Below are 21,385 nucleotides of genomic sequence, written 5' to 3'. Positions count from 1 at the left end.
ACTCAACCATAGGCTGGGAACAATGCCAATGTAAAGACTAAAGCTACTTAGAAAAAGTCCCGTTTGAAAAAGTTTGTCACATATAGTCTGACAACTTGTTGGAGTGAGTCCAGAGGAGGGCCACAAAGATAATCACAGAGCTGGAGCACCAGTCTGGTGAGGCTGAGGGAGTTTGGCTTATTCAGTCTGGAGAAGAAGGTCTGGGGAGACCTAGGAGCCTTCCAGTACCTGAAGGGGACTACAAGAAAGCTGGAGAGGGACTTTTTACAAGGGCATGTGGTGATAGGACAAGGGGTAATGGCTTTGCACTGAAACAGGGTAGATGTAGATTAGGTATTAGGAAGAACTTCTTTACTGCGAGGGTGGTGAGGCGCTGGAACAAGTTACCAGAGGAGTTGTGGATGCCCCATCCCTGGAAGTGTTTAAGGCCAGGTTGGATGCAGCTTTGAGCAACCTAGTTGCTGGTCTAGATACTGGAACTAGATTATTTTTAAGGTCCCTTTCAACCTAAACCATTCTATGATTCTATGATTTTATTTGAACTTTATAGGTATACATTTATGTTGAAGACAGAACTCCAAAAACATGCCTGAAAGGCCCCTGCCCTGAGTTACTTATGCTGTAAGCAACAGAATGACAAAAAAGTAAACAGCAGAAAGATGAAAACAGAATGTGACATCTCCATCAAGAAAACTCTTCACCATTTATTAGTTGATCTGTTCATTAATATCTGGAATCTAGCAGTAGTCGATATTCAGAAACAGTGTCTAAGTAGTTGGACGATATTTCTCTCTTATGCAACAGATGCATATTTTAGGCTAAAGTCTCCAAATTGCACTAAAGGGAGTGACTGCATGTAGAAATGGCATGAGGCAAAAAAGGGTCTAGTTTTCAAGAATTTAAAATGTCAAAAACGGTTTAAACCTTTACTGGGATTTTTTTACTGATTTGTATTATCAGCGAAGAGTGCCAAGGAGAGAGCCTTTCAAACTCAAATCCCTTCCTTGAACTGTTATGCTGGAACCAGCTAATAATCAGCAGAGTCACTACATTCAAACCTCCTTGTGGTCACCTCCTTTGTGTGAAGACCCTCTAGTATGGTTGCACACACCACAAACAGTATTGAAATACTGAACTATGTAACTGCTTTTAAAAAAAGAAAGAACAACAAAAAATCCCCAAACATAATAAAAACCCACAAATCTCCTACTGAATAGGTAGATTATTTACAGATTAGAAAGCAAGCTTGTGAGTAGCATTTAGGAGGAACTGGTTAACTATTTATAAGTGTCAGACTGTATTCATATCACCATTCTTGTTTTCATTACATTCACAAAGCAGATATGGTATCCATGAAAATTTGGTCTAGATGTTAAAGGTTGGGCTAGACTGCAGAAGATCTACATTCTGTGTTTAGTACAGTTGAATCATGTCACTCCTTTGTGGTTTTGTTTACTCATCTGTAAAATGTGTCTGATATTTAACTTTCTTGTAAAATGCTTTAAGACCTTTCCAATGGAAAGCATTCCCAGAGTATCGCTCAAGAGACATGGTAAGGAAACCCTCTGCTTATTGTGCATCTTTTAATATGATGCATGCTTCAGTGCACAGTAAAAAATTGCTGTCAAATTCTGACCTGTAGCAAATGGAAAGGCAAATATTTAACAGAGGGCAATTTTTTTTTTTTTTTAAAAAGCCTTAAACTGAACAGTAAAATCACTGCAAAATTCACTAAGGCATAGAGAACAACTGAAAAAAAGTCATCATAAAATAAAAATACTGCTGGAGTCATACACAATAAGGCAACGAACTTGGTCTCAGTCCTGTACCTGGAAACCAGCTGTAGTCTCTGAAAGGCTGAATTATAACCTGATATAAACTAAGTAAAAATTTGACAATAAAATCACAATCAATGGGATCAACTCAAGAGAGTGCTTTGAACATTAACATTGCTTAAATGTCTGTGTAATCAGTAAAGGACAGGACTATCACAGTGGGAAAACAAATCTTGCAGTTATATTTTAAATTTCACAGAAGTAATAATAGCAACTGAGCCCAAATGCTAAAACTACAGACTTCAGACTCTCTATTGCTTAGTTGAATGTGTTCAAATCTACTAGTATATCTGCAACTCTAAGGAAAAAAAAATAAAAATGGTTCAGTTAAGCCAATATTTTTTTGTGGCTCCTAGTAGCCACATATGATAGTCTGGTTTTAAGTACAACAGACCACAGGAAACTATGAAGCATCATTCAAGTGGTCTTAAAATGGCACATTTGAAATAAAGATGTAAAAATACAAAAGGATGGAAAAGCCTGACAGTTCAGAACACTGCATGATCTAGATATAATTGGTATACATACCAGGGTATATACTGTGCTGTATGTAAGTTACTATATCAGTTATCGGCACCACTTTCTCAGCTGATGCCTCTCTTACCAGCTTTCTTTTCCTGCCAGTGAAGCTGAAAAGGAGGCACATGATGTGTCATCCACTGGAAAACTGGTGGGCACCTGAAATACTTGGTAAGGCACCCCAGAGCTCAATTTTTAAGGTACTCTGTAGGTAAAGGCGGCCTTGTTATTAAACTGCCTTCAGTAACGCCTCAAAGCATAGAGGCGCAGGAAGAAAACACAGTCAGTTTGCACAATGTTAAAATCTGTGAGCTGCGCTGGATGCCATTTACTGTTTCCTTCCTGCCCTGTGTAGAAAAATAATTAACAGGAAAGCATTGCACTGCCTCCTGTATGGGTTGTAAAGGCTGAAATGGCCAATGACACTGTTATTTGCCTTGAACTCCCATGCAGTTTCCCCATACGAATTCCTCCCACAGGAGCATCTATATGTGTCCTTACACTGACTCCCTCGTCAATCTTCAAACGTGTTGAATGACCTCCTCAGACTGGCAGAGGAGCAGAAGCTGTTGTGTGGACTCTGCCCATCAAGAACAAAATACGCTTATCTATATTCACAACTTAATAAAACCATATCTGTGGTACGTGCTCTGTCCTGTTTTTCATATGGAACTAACTTTAATGACTCTCCATACCCAAAGTTAGTAAAGAACATGCTTCTCCACTAAAAATTTGTACATGTTACAATTTGACAATTTTTGCATTATTCCTGTAGATAAACAAAGATAGTTTGACTAGAATAGGGGAAAACGATTTTTTTTTTTTTAACATATTCTTACAATTGTGAATTGGCTAAATGTCTGTTATGACTATAATTCAGGGCAGAATACAAGCAAGAAAATATCAGTCTAAGATCTAATTGTTTCAGCGTTACAAGAACATCATGACTAGACTGTAATAGTATAGAAAAAGCATTAATGAATTTAACTGTCACTATTCTAAATGAAATAAAATAAACTTCAAGAAAACACCTGAAATAAGTGAAAACTTATAAACTTCTCCAAATTTGAAGTTCTATACTAGACTTCCATTAGCAATAACCTTGTCTACACATTGACTGATTAATGTAATGCAAAATGGGAAATTCTTCACATTACAGAAAGCTATTAAATTATCAAAACCCATAAATTTTTTAGATGCTAAGACATCTTATATCTGCAAATAAGCAGACAGTAATCAATCACCAGGATAAACTAACTTTATCATTTTCATTTTTAATACTATTGCATTTCTTTCAGATCACTAAGCAAATACCAGCGCCCAAAGTTCATCACAAAAGGAAAAATCCTGCCTGCCTAGCATGAACTGTCACAGCAAATTAACTTTTCCTTCTAAACCATGGTGCAGGAGCAGTAGTGTGGATTTTTATTTTTACAATGATCAGATAAGGTAGAGAACTATGTTGTGAAGTATGCATAAGATGAAGCGGGGACCCATAATACTTTCATTCCATTTCTACCCTTTTGCATAATCAGGTACTTGGATCTGTCTTCCTCAAATGTCCTTATCTTACTCTGACTATCAGAACTGCTGAGTGGAAATTCAGTCTTATACCTTGACTGAATTTTTGGGGGCAATTCTATTTGGTTTATTGTTTGGTTGTGGCTTTTTTTCTTATACAAGAGGATCTTTCTGAAGAAAGCTTTCTCTTAGCATATGCCTCTAATTAAAATGAATACACAGCTGTGAAAGGCTGACCCAGATTTTTCAATAGGGAGAATTTAGAAGTTAATCTCTGAAAACCTAATCAAATAAGCCACAGAAAGGGGAAAAATAATATTTATATGCAATTCATCACTTACATCTTGTTTAGCCCAACAATCTCAGGAGTATTTAGCAGAAAAAACATAGCACATGCAACTGAATTTGAGAGATCAATTTTTGTTCTTGAATCAGTTCAATACATGTATATAATACATACTTTGATAGACATTAGGAAACTTTAGATGTTTTATTAATCCCAGTAGCCTTCACAACATCTTGATGGTGTTTATTCATATCCAGTCCAAAGATAAAGTCTGTCAATGTAAGCTTTAATCCTAGTAAAATGGCAGTGTCCTTCAAAACAGTACCAATACTATGTTATCTTGTATGTAATTATTTTATGTATTTATATTTCTTTATAAATATATTAATATATTTATGTTTATAAATATCCCATATATAAATGTATTTTTTGTGTGTGTATATATATATATAAAATATGTATTAAAAATGTATTATTAATATATTTATGTAACTGTTTTGGTTCTTGAATGACCAGATGTCAAAAAGTCTCTCTGCATGAGATAGATTGATAAATTTTCAATATTTTAAATAACTTTAACTTCTCTAATTATTGAACATAGAGCAACATCAAACTATAATTTATATTCTCAATATATCCTACTTCATTGACTCTGAAGATTTTCAACAAAAAATGTGAGAAGATGGTGCATTTTTCTCTTGTATTATTCTTACCAAGTGAAGTTTCTGCATTCATTTCTATTGCTTAGGTGCCTAACTGGTTAAATCAGTTGCTAATTCCCTTATCACATGCCTTTCTCTCAATTGCTTTTTCTAAGTAGCATTTGCATTTAATTAAGTATGTCTTAATTAGTTGATAGTTAATATTCCTGAAGTCATTTTCTTCCAAGAAGCCTAAGTAGAAATGACACTAATTTCAATGAAGACAAATACACTAGTTTCTTACATCTGTTCATTATGCAAAAATGAAAGTTGGTCTAATAGTTTAATAATGTGAAAACACTGTAGGATTGTAAACTGATTTGGTGATTTGTATGTGAAAATTTACTGTGGTTTTGGTTTCAATGTAGTATTATATAATCTATTCCTGACTAGAAGAAAAATTATAAACGTGATACTTTGGTCACTTACTCAAACATCATGAATCTCATAAACATGGATGGATTCATTTTTTTTAAATGAGAAACTTGCTAGCACAAGCACATATACCTCCATCTTATTTATAAGTTTAACATGACTGCTTACACAAACCAGTGACACACAGGAAAAGCCACTGACTACTCCCCTTTCATGTGCAAATCCTGGAAGATATGAATACCTTTTAAAATATAATCCTATATTTAAAAATGTGGGGTTGGCTTTTTTGTTAAGCAAATGTGCAATGAAAAATGACTGATAATCGCAGGAACTAATACTATACAACAGGAAAATAGCTGGAGCTTAGAAACCCATCATATCCAGTGTTTCTCAAATCAAAGATAATAGCATGCCAACACACTTAAGTTAAAAACATGATTTTTAAAGATTTTCTATTCCTTAGCAAGAAAAAACAATAATTTCATGTTGATGACTATGTGCAATTTTTGTAACGCATTCACCTTATGGGAAAAGAAATGTTGATGAGAGGGAAGACAGTGGCTTCAAGAACTCCCACATTCATGCAGAATTCTAATTCCAACAATAGTACCTGAACACTTCTGCTTCTCTGTAACCAAACCAGCAAATGCTGCTAGTACACCTCAGCTGCAGCTTAAAGAGTAGCATGCATTTGCCCACCCTCCCTACAAGACAGCGTATTAGCAGCTATGTAGAAAGAATGCAGAAGCAGGGAACCCGCTGCGAGTGGTTTATAAGAAAGCTGAAAGATGGGAAAGGCATTCTGCTACAGAGGTAAGGCAGTTCCGGTTCCAAAGCTTTTCCCTGTCCTTAAGCTCAGCCAAAGGTTCAATCATGCAAATTTCAAGAAAATTGAGTTACTGCTAAGAAAACCAGTTCAGTATTCCTTAAGGCATCAGGTAAAGGTAAAGCTCTGCACCGTATACAAAACAGTTACAGGAATAATCAAACCTGAAATTACACTCCTTACTTTGAAATAATGACAGCAGTGAAGGTACAACTCTGAAACAAAAATTAAAAAAATATTTTAAACACGTATATTTCCTGCTGGATTTACTACAGATGGGAAGCATCTTTGAATGTTCTTCGTATGTAACTGCTTAAAAATAATGAACTCACACTTTCAGATACAATATTAATGCTTCAAGTAATCCCATTTTCATGTCTGGTAATAGAACATATGTAATTCCATTTATATTAGAGTCATCTATCAGGATTACAGTCATGTAGATACAGTCTAAATTTGACAGAGGGAAATAAAACCAGGGAAATTAATAGTATTTCTTCATCAAAAAAAGTATTTTTAAGACGTAAAATTCAGTGTCATCTGGCCAGATTAAACAACAGCATGACAAAATATTATTCCATAGTTACGTCAACTCAGAAATATACAGTAACCTGAGGTATTTGGCTGGGGAAAAAAACCAACAACCAAAACTTGCTTTTTTCGTTAAAGTACAAACTTCTTAGTTATGCTTGAACTCATTACTTAATGAGAATGAATGGAAGAAACTATTCTGCTCTCTTTGTCATCTTGACAAGAACATTTTATGGTATACACTTTCAATCTTAACCTCTTATTCCTTAATCTTATCTCTTATTTTTCACTATTCTTTGCAAGATTTACTCAGGTTGAAAAACTAAATTACACACATTTCACCCAGAAAATATGGAAAAAGCTTTTCCAATTATCCACATATTTTTTACATAATTTTTATGTGGTGATGGTGATGGAAGTCACAGTATCAGTTCCCCCAAGCATAGAGCAACCACTTGGCTACCTGTGAAGCTCCCAATTAAAATAAATAATAATAAAAAAACCCATACATATATATATATATGAGGCCAGTTCCTTCACTATACATACCGAGGCACACTGAGGGCATCTTACACCACTAACTATGGCTTAAAAAGTAACACTGCCTTTTTATCTCTAACACAACCCTGTAAGTTACTGAGTGCGTATTTTGTATTATGCATCAAAGACTAATGGAAAACTCTTCTTGCAGATGACACCTTCTTTGAATTTTCACTACTGATACCACTGAATATCCAGCAGCATGAAGAGGCTGTATCGGAACTATTAGTGATACAATGAGCATCACTGAAAAGGGCTGATCTAAATAGGCATACAGAAGAATTAATCCAAATTAAATAAAATGAGACTTTGCAAGAGATTAGTTAAACTGTATTAACATTTTACATTGCTATCCTTATCCAGAATGAAATAGAAAATTCTTAATAAATAGAATTAAGGCCAACTTAATTCTGAATACAAGGATTCATATATATCTTTAATATAGTTTAACTAATACTATTTTTGTGGTTAATTGGAATCAACTTTCCTAAGTCTCTCCATGCAGACAACACAAAGAAAACAAAAACTGCAACATGATATACCTTTAGCCAAAAGTCTGCTATACTTTAATTTTATACCATAGTAGACTTGTGCCACAAGGGATAGTAGTCCAATATTTCTAATAAGGAGCCCAGCAGAGTACCTACACATTGCCTAACAGCAGCAGCAAGATTTTCCTACTGCTTGACAGGTAGTTGAAGCATTTCACGGTTCATTTGCTAATGTAGTCTTACTGAGAACGATAAAGAACAGAGAATACAAGTGTATTGATCATAACCAAGCGCAGTTGCTTTCTAGTGTCAAATAAGCCAATCAAATGTCTTCTTGATATGAAAGAAAAAAGTAAGTTTGATGACAGGCTACAGTCCCATTGAGAATAAAATCAATGTTAGTCATCGGACCAAGTGGGATCAATATGTCAGACCAATAGGCCACTTTAAGCAGAATGGAGAAAGGCGGGGAAAAGTGCTGACAGAGCTATAAGGAAACAAGAAGACACAGTGCGAATCTGGAGGATGAGATCACTTGAAAATTCACAGTATATTTCTGAGAACACTTGGCAAAAGCACCAACTCACCTTAAAAAGATATAGCTGATCCCAAGATCAACTGGACATTCTCATGAACTTTTCCCAATTCAAGCCACAATTCATATAGTGACAAAAAAATCATAAATAAAATTAAAAAATACTTTCTCCATTTGTTCGTAAAATGTTAAAAAACTACTGTGTTTAACACTGAAAAAATTCCTTTGACAGACTTTAGAAATATCAGTGGTGTTACTCAGAACATTGGTAATAGTAGGATTTAAAACACATGGATTTGAAAATACAATATGTATCTATTTTAGCATTGTAATATCTCTTTTTGGTTATATAGAAAACAAGATGCTTTATTAACCACTGGGAATTATATTACTATTTTTTTCACTACTGAGTATTTTCTTCAGATTTTTAAATTCATCAGATACGGACAAGTAAAGTGTTGAAGCCTTCACAAAGATTCCACAGGCATTTTATTGTAACAACTATTGTAAGCATTTCCCCTTCCCCTCCAACAAGCTCAAAAGTAAGTAGAGAATAAGTCCAGTAAGGGCAATGCAATGTCAATGATTTCAAAACAGTTTGATTAGAAATTGTAATTCTGATGTGCTGAACTAGATTAACATTCAGGGATATGAGTGAGGAAGAGAAGCATAAAAAGGAAATAATAGGCAAGACTACAAAAGCAGTAGCATGAAAACAATGTGACAGCCCCACTAACGTCAGTAGAATGACAGCGCTCACCATAGTCAATCTTTCCAACAATCCCTGCACTGAGGTACTAATCTCCATATTTTAAAGAGCTAACTTAAATGGCCTGGTTTTCAAGAAACACTAAATATCCATAACTAATGAAGTTCAGGCTTCTAATTTTCTGCATAAATATGAGTTTGGGAGGACAACTTCATAAATTTAAGCTTAGAAGTTCACAAAGTTGCATCATAAATTCCATCATAAATACTCCAGCACTGCAGTTTCATCACCAAGTATTTTCCTAGAATTTGGCCAACAATGTTTTGTTATTGCTCTCTCTAATGCAAGAACACAACCCACAGCTGAAGAGAATGACTAATGCTATGCAGCTGACAGAATATTAGATGAATTTTTCAGTTTGTCAATTATCTAATATTACACAATTATACAGTGAATTTGCAGCAAGTTTACAACAATGCATTCATAAATGTCTCTGATACCTCTCGCCACAGAAATATACCTGAAACTGAAAAGGGGTTTTAAGAGAACAAGAGAAATTATTTTATATAGTAGAAGATGATTGCAAACATTTTCTTTGCATTATTCATCCAGCTACAGCTAGTAAAGAGTTGTCACTCTATATGTAATCTGACAGCTCAATTCAATCACAGTTAAAACACAGGACCCAAGAGGTGTAAAAGAAAAGAGATCACTGCCACTGTCATGTTTACATATTTCTGAGAAAGGGTTTTATAATTAATTTCATGGATGCTTCTGTCCATGTCCTACTACTGGCAGATAAAATGCAGTCTTTGGAGAACATCTTTTTATCCATCTTGCAATGAATATCTTCTCATCATTACAAGTGGAAGGCACAGCATGCCTTTAGGGAGCTCAGACTGAATTAATCTTCTCTTTTGGAAATTTTCTTAACTGATTCCTCTCTAGAAGACTAAAACGAACCCTTTGACTTTTCCTTTCTCCCGGCCTCTCAGTAGATGGATTCAGAGAAAGAGCTCTCAGGAAAGCAATCAGAGGTAAATACCACTACACCTTTAAAACCTATGCTAAATCAATGGAATATAATGACATTGTCACACAACAAAACTAAAAGTAGCAGGAACACATCTGCCAGTATATGGACATTATAACTTTTCAGCTTTGTTAATAAGTTAGACAAGCTCACATCCTAAAGTCATAAAAATCTGACATATTTCATTGCAGATTTGCACCTACTCAGAGAAATCAGCTGTACCCTGGAAATAAGGCCTCCTTCCCCTGTTAGAAGGACATCACTGGTTTTCTCGAAGCCCCCCACAAGATTTAAGACACTTCTAACTAGCGTTCTTCTTGGTTTTCCCCTCTTAAAAAAAACAAACACACACAAAACCCCCCACACACACAAAAATCCCCAAAAAGCCAAAACCTTCTGAGACATTCAGAACAAGAGGTTTCATGTAGTTTCTACTTCATATCTTTTCTCTAGAAAAAAAATAATGTAACAATTTGCTATTTGTAAAATATATCAGTACCAATAAAGCATCAGTAAAAACAGTAAAATTAAAATGAAACATCTAATAATCCCTAAGGCAAAATTTACATTAACTAACCCATAAATTAACCCCAAAATTATGTCAAGAAACCAAACAGCAGTAAATGCCAGACTTAAAGTTGCCTTTGTATGATGAAGTTTTTAAAACTATAATCACACGCTTCTTATTTTTCCACTGGGTCCCTTCCTCCTTCAGTTCACAGACTGGAAACTCCTTAACGAGCAGCTATTTGATATTTTTAGTTTTATTCTCTTTGTTCAAGGCATGAGCCTATGTTTTATTTACCACATATTAATTAAACGTGTTATTAAAACAGAATTGGTAATTTTTCTAAGATCTTTCTGTCATGGCTACCAGACGCCCAACAATATGTTTATTTTCAGAACACTCAAGATGTGACAGGTCAGTATTATTTTTATATTGCTGATGCTGCACAAAAGCAGAGCAAAATTAAACCCTGAAGAATGAGACAACTAAGGCTAGTTATCTCAAAGACAAAGCATTCATTACTACAAAATGCCCACTTAATGCCCAAAGGAGATATATCCATTTCATAAATAAGTAGCAGGTTCTGCGGGGAAAATGTCATGTAGGCACAAATAAATAATTAAACACTTCCATCTGACACATTCACATAAGGACCAGACAAACAACCTTAACTTCCTAATATGTGAGGACTTGGCTTTACATCCTAAAATACTTAATTTGACATAATATTTGTTTCCAATTTTCTAGTTTAAAAGAAGCCAAATGACAAATAGTACTTCTGCCATGGGTATTACACTGACTCTGGACACCTACTGCTCTGCCAGGTGGTCTCACAGGACAAAAGCAGAAGCAGACTATAATGTGCTGCATTCCAGATCTAGAAGTGGTTAATTTCCTTCACTCTTCCCCTTCTCTGGCTTATCCAGCCTTATTTTCTCCAGACACTAATCCCAGTCTGTCACCTCGTCCCTTTCACCTGGCCCTGCCAAGTTCTCTCCAGCTGCCTGTCAAATCCTCCCTTGGGCTGACCGACACCAGACTGAATACCTTGCTAAATTCATTCCTAATCCCTGCACCACGTAAAGACATTTTATAACTTTGAGTTCCTTACTTGCTTTCAGTAAACTGTCCTGCAGGAATCTAGGGTCAAATCCTACCTTTTCCCAGCTCTTAAACTCATTCCTTGGTCAGTACCAGTTTCTCCCTCTTGTCTTCCCTCTTCCAATCCCAGATACAAATCTATTCCTTTCCCTCTGCAACAGATCTGTGACTCTACATAGCTGAAACTCTGCCGAAAGCTACCTGGACCCCAAAATCTGGAACAGATTACTGGGAACGCTGGAGAGACTAGGATCCTCAATTGTTTGCTCTCATTTGGAGTAATCAGTGTGGCTGAGTATGTCTTACTCTTAGTTTGAAGTTTCTTAAATATTTAGTGGAGATGGTGCTTGTGCAGTGCACAGGAATTACAATAATTGCAAAATAACTAAGATTATTTTAAGGCTCTTTAAATTGCCACTGAAACAGTTATCTTGTGAAATCAAATATTTCTTGGCAGATAAGAGTGATTTTACGTTAATCAGTACTCAACACAAATCATGATCTGAAGGAAAGGTCAGACAATAAGCTGCTTAAGGCTAGAAGTACTGAGCATAAAATTCCTATCCATTCTGGCTCAGCATGACTAGCTAATGAAGACGTTTTAATTGTCACCATTTATCAACACACTAGTTTTATAGCATAGAAGTTTGATAACATTTATTAATAAAATTTACCATTAGCATGCAGGTTGTCAGAAAATATAGAGGTGTGTGCAACCTTTTTCTCTCAGACAGAAAACTAACTCCCATTTAATGAGAGAATACTGTCTTAGAATATTTTATCATAAAGATTGATTAGTACTGTGTAATATAGTCTTCCAAGAAAGTAGTACTTAATTTATAACTATGTAACATTATCATTATATATAACATTATTAAATGTAACATTATCTCTTCTGAGCATGTTTTGCAAAAATATTTAAAGTATTTTCTGAGTCTGTTCTAGGGAGTTAACACATGACACACAAATCCAAAACCAAAGAAGTTCAATACTGGGTCTGTAAATCCAGTTTCATAATCAATTCGTAAGTCCATAACCCCCTTTTTCTTCTTGTTTCATAACTGTAATTTGAAGTAACAAATGGAAAGACTGTAAAACATTAAACTGACCTTCCTAAAAAAAACCCAATTATTTTGAAATGGATCTACAATTATCTTTCTCTGTATTCTTACTATGATGAGGCTTGGTGGGTTCCTGCTTTGCAGGCTGCTATGTAAATCAAAAATTATGCATCAAAATCTCCTCTATTAATTTACCTTCTGCTATTACAAGCAGTTCTTGCAGTATCCTACTTTTTCATCTGGTTCTGCCATCAAAAAAAAAAAAAAAGCAGGTTACTAGGAGCATGCATCATATGAAACACATAATTGCACTATTTGTGTTATATTTTAAAAATGTGTGTTTCCCACTTAAGGCAACTTCTACTCCTAGATGTCTAATAAATTTTAAATACACCAGTACAACTTCTCTGCAAAGGTGTTATAGTACATTTGAGAAGTAAACCTGCCAAAACTCAGCAAACTCATCTGACTAGCCAGTCAAATTCTGATCTATGACACAAGAAAAAGATGTTGGTAAAGTTGGCCCACTTATTTTTAACTTAATTATATTCTTTATGAACAATAATGTCTCTGTAGGCATTGTACATACCAAGTGCAACTCTGCCTTCAAAAACATACAATACATTGGAAACAAGGGTCTACTGCACTGTCCTAAGTGATAATTGCTTATTGCACTATGTAGATGAAACTTTGGTTTTGTTTTTCTTATCCCTTTAATTGAAATCATTGCATCACATTCCAGGCCAACTATTAAAGACATCAACAAAGCAAGTGATGTATTTAAGTCATCCCATATAATGAAATCTCTTCATGTTATACAAACACTAAAAGCACCCGTTCTTACATGGAACTTGATAGGGATATGTACACTTTCCTACTAGCAAGAAGAGACAAAAAGGAATTGGTGTGACGTATTAAATGTGAGTTTTTATTAATAAAAGAATTACCAATTATCAAACTTCCTGAGAACTGAAATGCAAGTTTAAGCAGTAGTGTGCACTAATTTTTTCTTACATTCTTTTATACTAAATTAAATAAATCCTGTTAAAAAGAAATGCCTTAAAAATCCAGTGCTCTGAAACATAATGGCCTGAGAGTATCAGTTTCAAGGTCCTTTAAACTGACCGTATTTTACCCTCAGTTTTTACATATAACAAACATCCAGTAAACATATTCAATAGTTTTTATGTAACCAGACTAATTAAAGAAAGGACCAAGTTATAAATTTCATATCCTATGTGTTTACAGTGAAGAACAAAGTATGTATCTTACATTTGATTTAAATCCCTGAGATGGTCAGCCAAAAAGCTGTCAGGCAGAAAAGAACAGTTCAAATCAATTCTGTAATGACGTTAGCTAGAAAATTAATATTGGGAAATGATGACTAATGCCTATATAACAAAGTTCCTGTAAGCATAAGGCAGTATGCGCTGAAAGAAACTGTCATTAGCTACTGTATTTTTCTACTAATTGACTGCTGAGCATTGGCCAGATTTTGATCCAGGTTCTCTTACAGGATTGACTCAATAAATCAATGTAATTCAAATAAAAATCTGGTTCTTCATTCTTTTTAAAGAACTAAGTCATAAAGTAACACAAAGTATTTTCTTTTAAAATAATCATTATAAAATCCAACCAGTCTGATGGTTTCTTCATTCAATGCATATAGCCACACAATAGAAAGGACAGAAGTAGACTCTCTATACCTGGGCACACCTGTAAAGCTTCCATTGATTCTCTTATTGTTTCCCATTATGAAAATTAATGAAGACCAGCAGCTCCTTATTTAGCATATATTTGAATCAAACCATAGATACGCAAAATAGGCAATTTTTAAACCAGCCAAACTGGTTTTCCTGATGTTTATTCTATATATTTAATTAGATGCCTATTGTAAGAAGATGTAAAGCTACAAGCTAAAAATTAAGAAACAAAATACAGATGTTGATCAGGAAACTATAGAAGGAAATGTAAACTACATGAAGAAGTCTTACAAGCTGTTCTACAAAGCAAAATTCAATAAAAATACAAGAAATATTTCTGAATTAATATTTCTAAGTCTAGATAAAAACAGTAAAAGAATTAAAACCTATAGGATTGTCACATAGCTGAATCATGGTGTCTTCAGACAGTCATACCAGCTGAGAATAAAAACAGGTAAGGAAATGTACATTGTTCCATTTTGGACAGTACAATGTTTGAGCCACTCCCTACAAAGTAGCTAAACTAATCGGTTTGAAATGTTTGTATCTGAGTGTCTTAATAAAGCAGACTCGTGTACCTTCTATATCTTTTAATTAACTACCAGCACCATTGTTTTGTCCCCCAATACTGCAAACAGGGTACACCCCCATCTACATCTGAATATACTGATGTCACCGGCAGTTTGAATTTGCGCTCCAGTCCCAGGAAGACCAGACCCATGTCGCCCGCGTTCATCCAGGTGCCAGAAGAGAACTTGTAGCACTCAGCCACATCAGCACACATCTCTGCCTAGACAACTTCAGGAACAATTTTGCTACTTCAAAGAGTTGCAGGAATTTGCATATACACGAAGAGCCATGCTGTTGCCATGGCTCCCTCTTCTAAGGCTAGTCATCTCTCACAGCTGTGAGGCAGGAGATGGCAATAAGTCCATTCCTTTCCTCTGTGGAGCTAACTGTAACACAACAATTAGTGAGCTTCAACAAGGTCCAGAAGACATTTGCCCTTCAAAAGTGAGATCTGTTTTATCCAAAGTAACACATGCAGTGGTACAAAGCCTAGTGTATTATAAAGGCTGTAAGCCAATTTATTATTTACATGCTCCTACGAAATGAGCAAGTAATTTCAGCCTATCATCTGAGGATCAGAAGCACACTACTGTAACCACAGCCACTGCTAGTACCTGTGCTACAGAGCTCAGCACAAAGATAAAAGCCTAAAAACCCATAAGGAACGAACCAGCATTTAGTAAGCATTTTCAGCAATAGTTAATATTGCAGATTTTTATGTCAGAAATTATTTTGCCCTATTCACATATGAATAGCACTAATGCATCTGTTACACCAGGGGTCTTCAAACTTTTTAACCAGGGGGCCGGCGTACGGATGAAGTGGCAGGCAGTCATCTGCGGCTGCTTGGTTTCCCCCCCCAACCCCCGGCGGGGGAGGGGGGGAGGGGCGTTCTGTAGATACCAGGGGCCGGACTGAGGACTGAGACTGAGATACTGGGGGGCCGTATCCGGCCCGCGGGCCGTAGTTTGAGGACCTCTGTGTTACACAGTGGAGAAGTGGCCAGCTTTCCTACTATAGATTGTCTTTAAATAATACCAAAATATTTTTGAAATTGTATTCTTCATAGATTGACATAGCTATAGAGCAATAGAGCAAATTAATCTGTTGTAAAATCACTCTTCTGACCTGCATTAAAGAAATTAATAATAGATAATATGCACATACCTGTGTGTATGCATGCATGCAAGTATGTCTTATATATATTACATATATAATTATAAAAAACTCAGATGAATTACAATTTATTTTTAAAAAAGTAATTTATCATTATGTCCTGGTTTCAGCTGGGATAGTTATTTTTCTTCCTAGTGGCTGGTACAGTGCTATGTTTTAGATTTAGGAAGAGAATAATTTTGTTAACTGATAATTTTGTAAACTGATGTTTTAGCTGTTGCTAAGCAGCGTTTACACTAAGTCAGGGACTTTTCTCCTTCTCACCCCACCCCACCAGCAAGGAGGCTGAGTGGCACAAGAAGATGGGAGGAGACACAGCTGGGACAGGTGACCCAAATTGGCCAAAGGGATATTCCATACCATATGACATCATACTCAGTATATAAACTAGGGCAAAAGCTGGCTGGGGGCCACTGCTTAGGAACGGGCTGGGCATTGGTCAGCAGCTGGTGAGCAATTATACTGTGCATCACATTTTCTATATTCTAATTCTATTATTATTATGGTTATTGTTATTTTCCCTTCCATTTATGTCCTATTAAACTGTCTTTATCTCAACCCACAGATTATTTCCCCCCCCCCCGATTCTCCCCCTGCATCCCACTGGGGGTGGGGGGAGTGAGCGAGTGGTTGCATGGTGTTTAGCTGCCCACCCGGTTAAACCATGATACATTAGCAAAAGTTAATCGGTAGCATGGAACGTTAGCCACACAACTGTAATTACGAAAATTATGTATATGATGGAGGAATTCTGATCAGCTTCTGTCCAATCTTGGAGTTTCCATAACTGAAAGGAGGGTTTTTTTTCCCTAAAGAACCTTCTTTGTAAAATTTCCTGGAAGGCTGACTAAGAATATTTATTCTGAAAAGGTTCTTTCCACAGTAAAAGGCTGAAGTTCAATTTATATAATAAAATACATCAAAATTCATTACAGTCTCTGCAATGACAACCTGGGGTACTGACTGTCATATTTTTTTTCAGCCTGAATGAAAATTCTGATTACTGCAATCCGCTGTGGAAAGAGAATGACAATCATAGGCTTCCAGCAACAACACAGGAGGATAATCTATTGTTTGCTATTGTCTCAAAGGCTGTAATGACTCTTATCTTTACACCAAATTGAAGAGAGAAGCTCAATCCAATTATACAAAACAATCTCACAAACGGCTACTTGATTCTAATTGTGAAGTAAAACACCCAGTTCAAGACATGTTATTCCAACTAATTATGCTTTAAACATATAGAATGATACGACAGTCCACAGAAAGAGAAGATATTCATCAGTGTTGGGGTTATCTCATGTTAAAGCAGTATATTTACAGTACAATGCTTATTCTGAAAATTACACCACCAGCCCTTTTCATTTTATAAAGCAGAAGCCAAGGGGAAAATACACTTTTGTTTTAATACAGTTAAGTCCCTTGGATCCAATCTCTCCTATCCAGGCACTGATTTAAGATTGGCTAATTAATTCATCTGAACAACAACAACAACAAAAAAATAAATCTGAAAGTATTGTTAAGCAAAGATTAGTTCCGTTTAAGTAACAGAGCAAACTTAGGCTGTAATTAATGCTTTCAACGCACTGTTTCCCTTCACAGTCATTTTTACCTGTAAAATTGAATAAAATTCCCCTTTAGATCAAAATCATAGCAATGCATGATTATTATACAAATTACATGTCCTGTTAATTGAACCATAGTCTTTAACTGACAATGTAGTCCTGTCCAAGAAGGGCTCAAAGAATATTGAATATCATAGATTTCATATGATGATTAATATAAACCATGATGTTTAGACAACGGAACAGTAGAATTCTCCAAACTTATTTTACTGGAAACTACCTTGCAGCTGTGAGGCTTGATGCAAAACCTGCCTGACTGCAAAGTGCTGCTCTCCTACATTTTGCAGAGCAGAATCTGGGTGTCCACAACAAGTGTTTGGTGAAGTAGGGTACCAGAGGTATCCTGTGCCAGGCTAGGAGGCCAGAGTAATAGACAGGAGCTACTTGGGAAGAGGTGGCTGTCTGTGTTTAGAGAATTTAAGAGTTGCCTACAGGACCTTCAGTGGGTTGGTGCTGTGGGAGGCAAAGTAAGATGCCTGAGAGAGTTAGCACAGAGGGAGAGACTGCTGAGGCTGGTGGGTCCTTACTTCACACTTCATTTGCTTCTACTGTATCATGCTAATCTTTCTCAGGAGAGACCTAAGCAAAAGCCATTTGACATTACTGGTGACCAATAATGTCACTAATAACAGAAGACTGTTTATTAAGGGAAGGAAGGGATTTCAAGGAAGAGCCGAGGCAATCCATTACATTGCTCTCTGTTGCTTTTGCATTCTCTCAAAATATATTGAACACATATCTTTGTGGGTGACTAGATCTTTGCAAAACAGACCATAATTGCAATTTGTTTCCTCCTTTCTTTGAAGCTGCACCCACACCTCTTCAATCTTCAAGACTGAAAGGCACATAGCTAAAGCCTGACTTTTCACTCCTTCTGGGACAAATTGCTGATGAAGGCAATGTATAATGCCGTATAATTACAGCAACATATAATGACATGTAATTCAGAAAGACAAAGATTAATACTGGGAGTTTAAAAAGTTAATCAAGTGAAATTTGGCCAACACCAAAGCTCATGCAGTGCAAAGAGCTAATCCTGTGAGTTTGAAACAGAAAAATAAAAAATACCATATACATAAAAGATAAGTCAAAGTTTAGTAGCTCAATAGCATACTCCAAATGCATTAGGGTTACAATAAATTGTAGTTAATATAAATGTCTATAATACAGTTTAGTAAGTAATAAGTTGACATGAGAGCAAATACCACTCCTCAAAACCAAAGGTAAGCCACACTAGCCAAAATCTAGTAAAGCTAAAACCCACGGTTTTTGTTTTACAGATTTTTTTTCTATTATGAAAAAAAAAAAAAGAGAGAGAAATACAGAACTATTTAGGAAACACTTTCATTTATGAGGGAAAGATAATTTTTCATGTATACATGTATACAGACAAATGTATACAGACAAAATTTCTGAGAGTTTCAGTATTGTTGCAAATAAATTATTACACAGTGAAGGGAAATTTTTTGAGATAGGGAAATAATATGCGGTAGATTCAACATTGTAATTCTAGGCTAATCTCCTTCTGAGCTATAAAAATGGTTACCAGTTTTCTTACATGTATGCAGAAAAATAAAACTACACTCTAACTAAAGTTTTGAATTTGAGCCCCAAAACTCAATTATGACCCAAATTCTTCAGCATGAAAGCTCTAGATTTAAATTTCGCTATAATCAGTTCTTATTACTTCTGATCAATTTAATTACAAAATATTTTGGGCAGCTGTATAAACACTCATCATAGTGTCCTCTTACTTAATCCTCTGTAGGGAGTTAGAAGTCTCTTAGCATAACTACACTGTAGTCAGTACAATTATTTCAATTTATATGCTGCTAATATTAGTAATGAATAAGGAATATTCTCGCAACAGTAATTCATGAATCATTGTAGATTAAAGTATTTTGTAATCAGCTTTCAAAATTGGCTTTTATGACTATGTCATGCAAAATCTGTTTTCTCTCACAGGGGATAATTGAATAATGGTTTGTGGTTTTTTTTGACCTTTTGAAGAAGCAAGACAGCTTGGACTGTCAAACCAGCTCCACAACGCACATCATACCATGCTTTTTAATAAACACATTATTATTTTTCTCCCAGCTATACTTACTGCAATGTGTCTTACTGTAGTCACACTTTATTTGGTTCTGGACTCAGAGGATCAGCTTTGTTAGTGGGATTACATCAGGGAATTCAGTCAAGGCACTGCAGCCTTGAGACTGACCTACTGAAAAACAACAGCTGTTTTCTGTTTACTTTTCTCAAGGTCTCTTTAGGAACCTTTGAAAACCTGTGGTGTGTAGTTGAAGGAGCTTGATCCTAGAGCAACTAGAGCGCCTATCTTTCCTAACCAATACTAAAATACAACCTCTCTAGACAGCTGCAGACAGCTTGGTCTTAAGGACTGAGAAACATAAAGACTGCTAGCCTTCTGGACTACACTTTAGCATCTTTACTCTACTCAGTGTGAACTGTGGGAAGAAGCATCTTACCATCACTGTTGATGCAGACGACGACAGGAACCTGCGTACCAGGGCCACATGGCTTCTCATTGTCGGGAATGCACTCCTCCAGCCCCACGATCCTCCAGTCATAGCAGGAGGGCTCTTCACAAGGGATGGCTTCCAGCAGGTGAGGGCAGTTTCCCGTTCCTCCTGTAGGCTCATTGGTGATGCGCCGTTTCCTTAGTTTAAAGCCTGAAATGTCCATGAAAATACAAAGGGCAGAATAAATCAGTTCTAAAATGCAGAGAAGAGATTTTTATCTAGCTACACCTGAGTGAACAGTTCTGTTTCTCTTCTGTGTAAAAGATAACACAAACAGTACAACACTGCATTTTAGACAGCTGGGTAGAACTCCTCATTAAAGAAGAGAGGTAAAACTTAACAAAAGCATCAGAAGTTTTGAGCTTATTCAGTAAGCTTTGCCTTAAAACCCCTGTTTATCCTAGTCATAGGTACTCCAGGAGGGAGGCAGGAGTCATTTCCTGTGCATCACTCTTGTGGATCCATCTCATCTAACAACTCTTGACTAGATCACTGGGTTGCAATTTTTCAAATATGTTGTTTGCTTTCTTCTGAGGGATCTTCCAACAGGGAGGGATTATCAAGTGAAATCAGTTTATAAACACCCCCCTCCCCCCCCCCCCCCCCCAAAAAAAAAAAACCCAACAACCAACAAACAAAAACCACCAACCCCACCCCTACATTGCCAGAAAAGGCCAGGCCACAGGGATAAACCAAATAAGTCCTAGAACAAATTTTCAGTAATTAACATCACAATATTCCCTTGCAAACGTTTATAAATTTCCTTAAGACTACCTAAGTTCATTTTGGATCAAAGAAACTGATGGGCCTTTATATAGTGTGTCATCTGCCAGGTTGTCTGCCTCTAAGAGCAACCCTCTCTCTCACTTTCAGGATGGCATGTTGAGAAATCCAGACGAAATCTTCAGTCAGAACAACCAAACTGAATGGATTCAGGAAATAGTTTCTCATGTAATGATTTTCTATAGTTTCTGATATACCTAACCAGAATGTTTTAACTTTGGCAAGAGTTTGTTTCTTTTAACATCTCTTCACAGTCTTTTTTGTTTTATTGCAATATTCAGACAGGTTAGTAATAAACAGGTATTTTTATAAAATACTACATATAACTCTCTAATTTCTATCAGGGCACAAACTAAACAGGAGTGACTTTTCAAACACGTATGTGCAAGAATTGATTCTTTGTTTGAAGACAT

General features: G+C 36.0%; 1 protein-coding gene across 2 annotated transcripts in view; it reads right to left on the bottom strand.

Moving 5' to 3' along the window:
• THSD7A (thrombospondin type 1 domain containing 7A) overlaps positions 1-21,385 on the bottom strand; it is a 288,313-nt gene that overhangs the window by 78,428 nt on the left and 188,500 nt on the right. For both annotated transcript variants that reach the window (XM_040590314.1, XM_040590313.1), the window contains exon 9: positions 20,136-20,339. In XM_040590314.1, the coding sequence (XP_040446248.1) occupies positions 20,136-20,339 (204 nt within the window). The remainder of the gene's footprint in view (positions 1-20,135; positions 20,340-21,385) is intronic.

This window comes from Falco naumanni, chromosome 4, assembly GCF_017639655.2.
Source record: "Falco naumanni isolate bFalNau1 chromosome 4, bFalNau1.pat, whole genome shotgun sequence".
Classification (NCBI taxonomy): domain Eukaryota; kingdom Metazoa; phylum Chordata; class Aves; order Falconiformes; family Falconidae; genus Falco; species Falco naumanni.
This window is presented reverse-complemented; position numbering and strand designations above follow the sequence as displayed.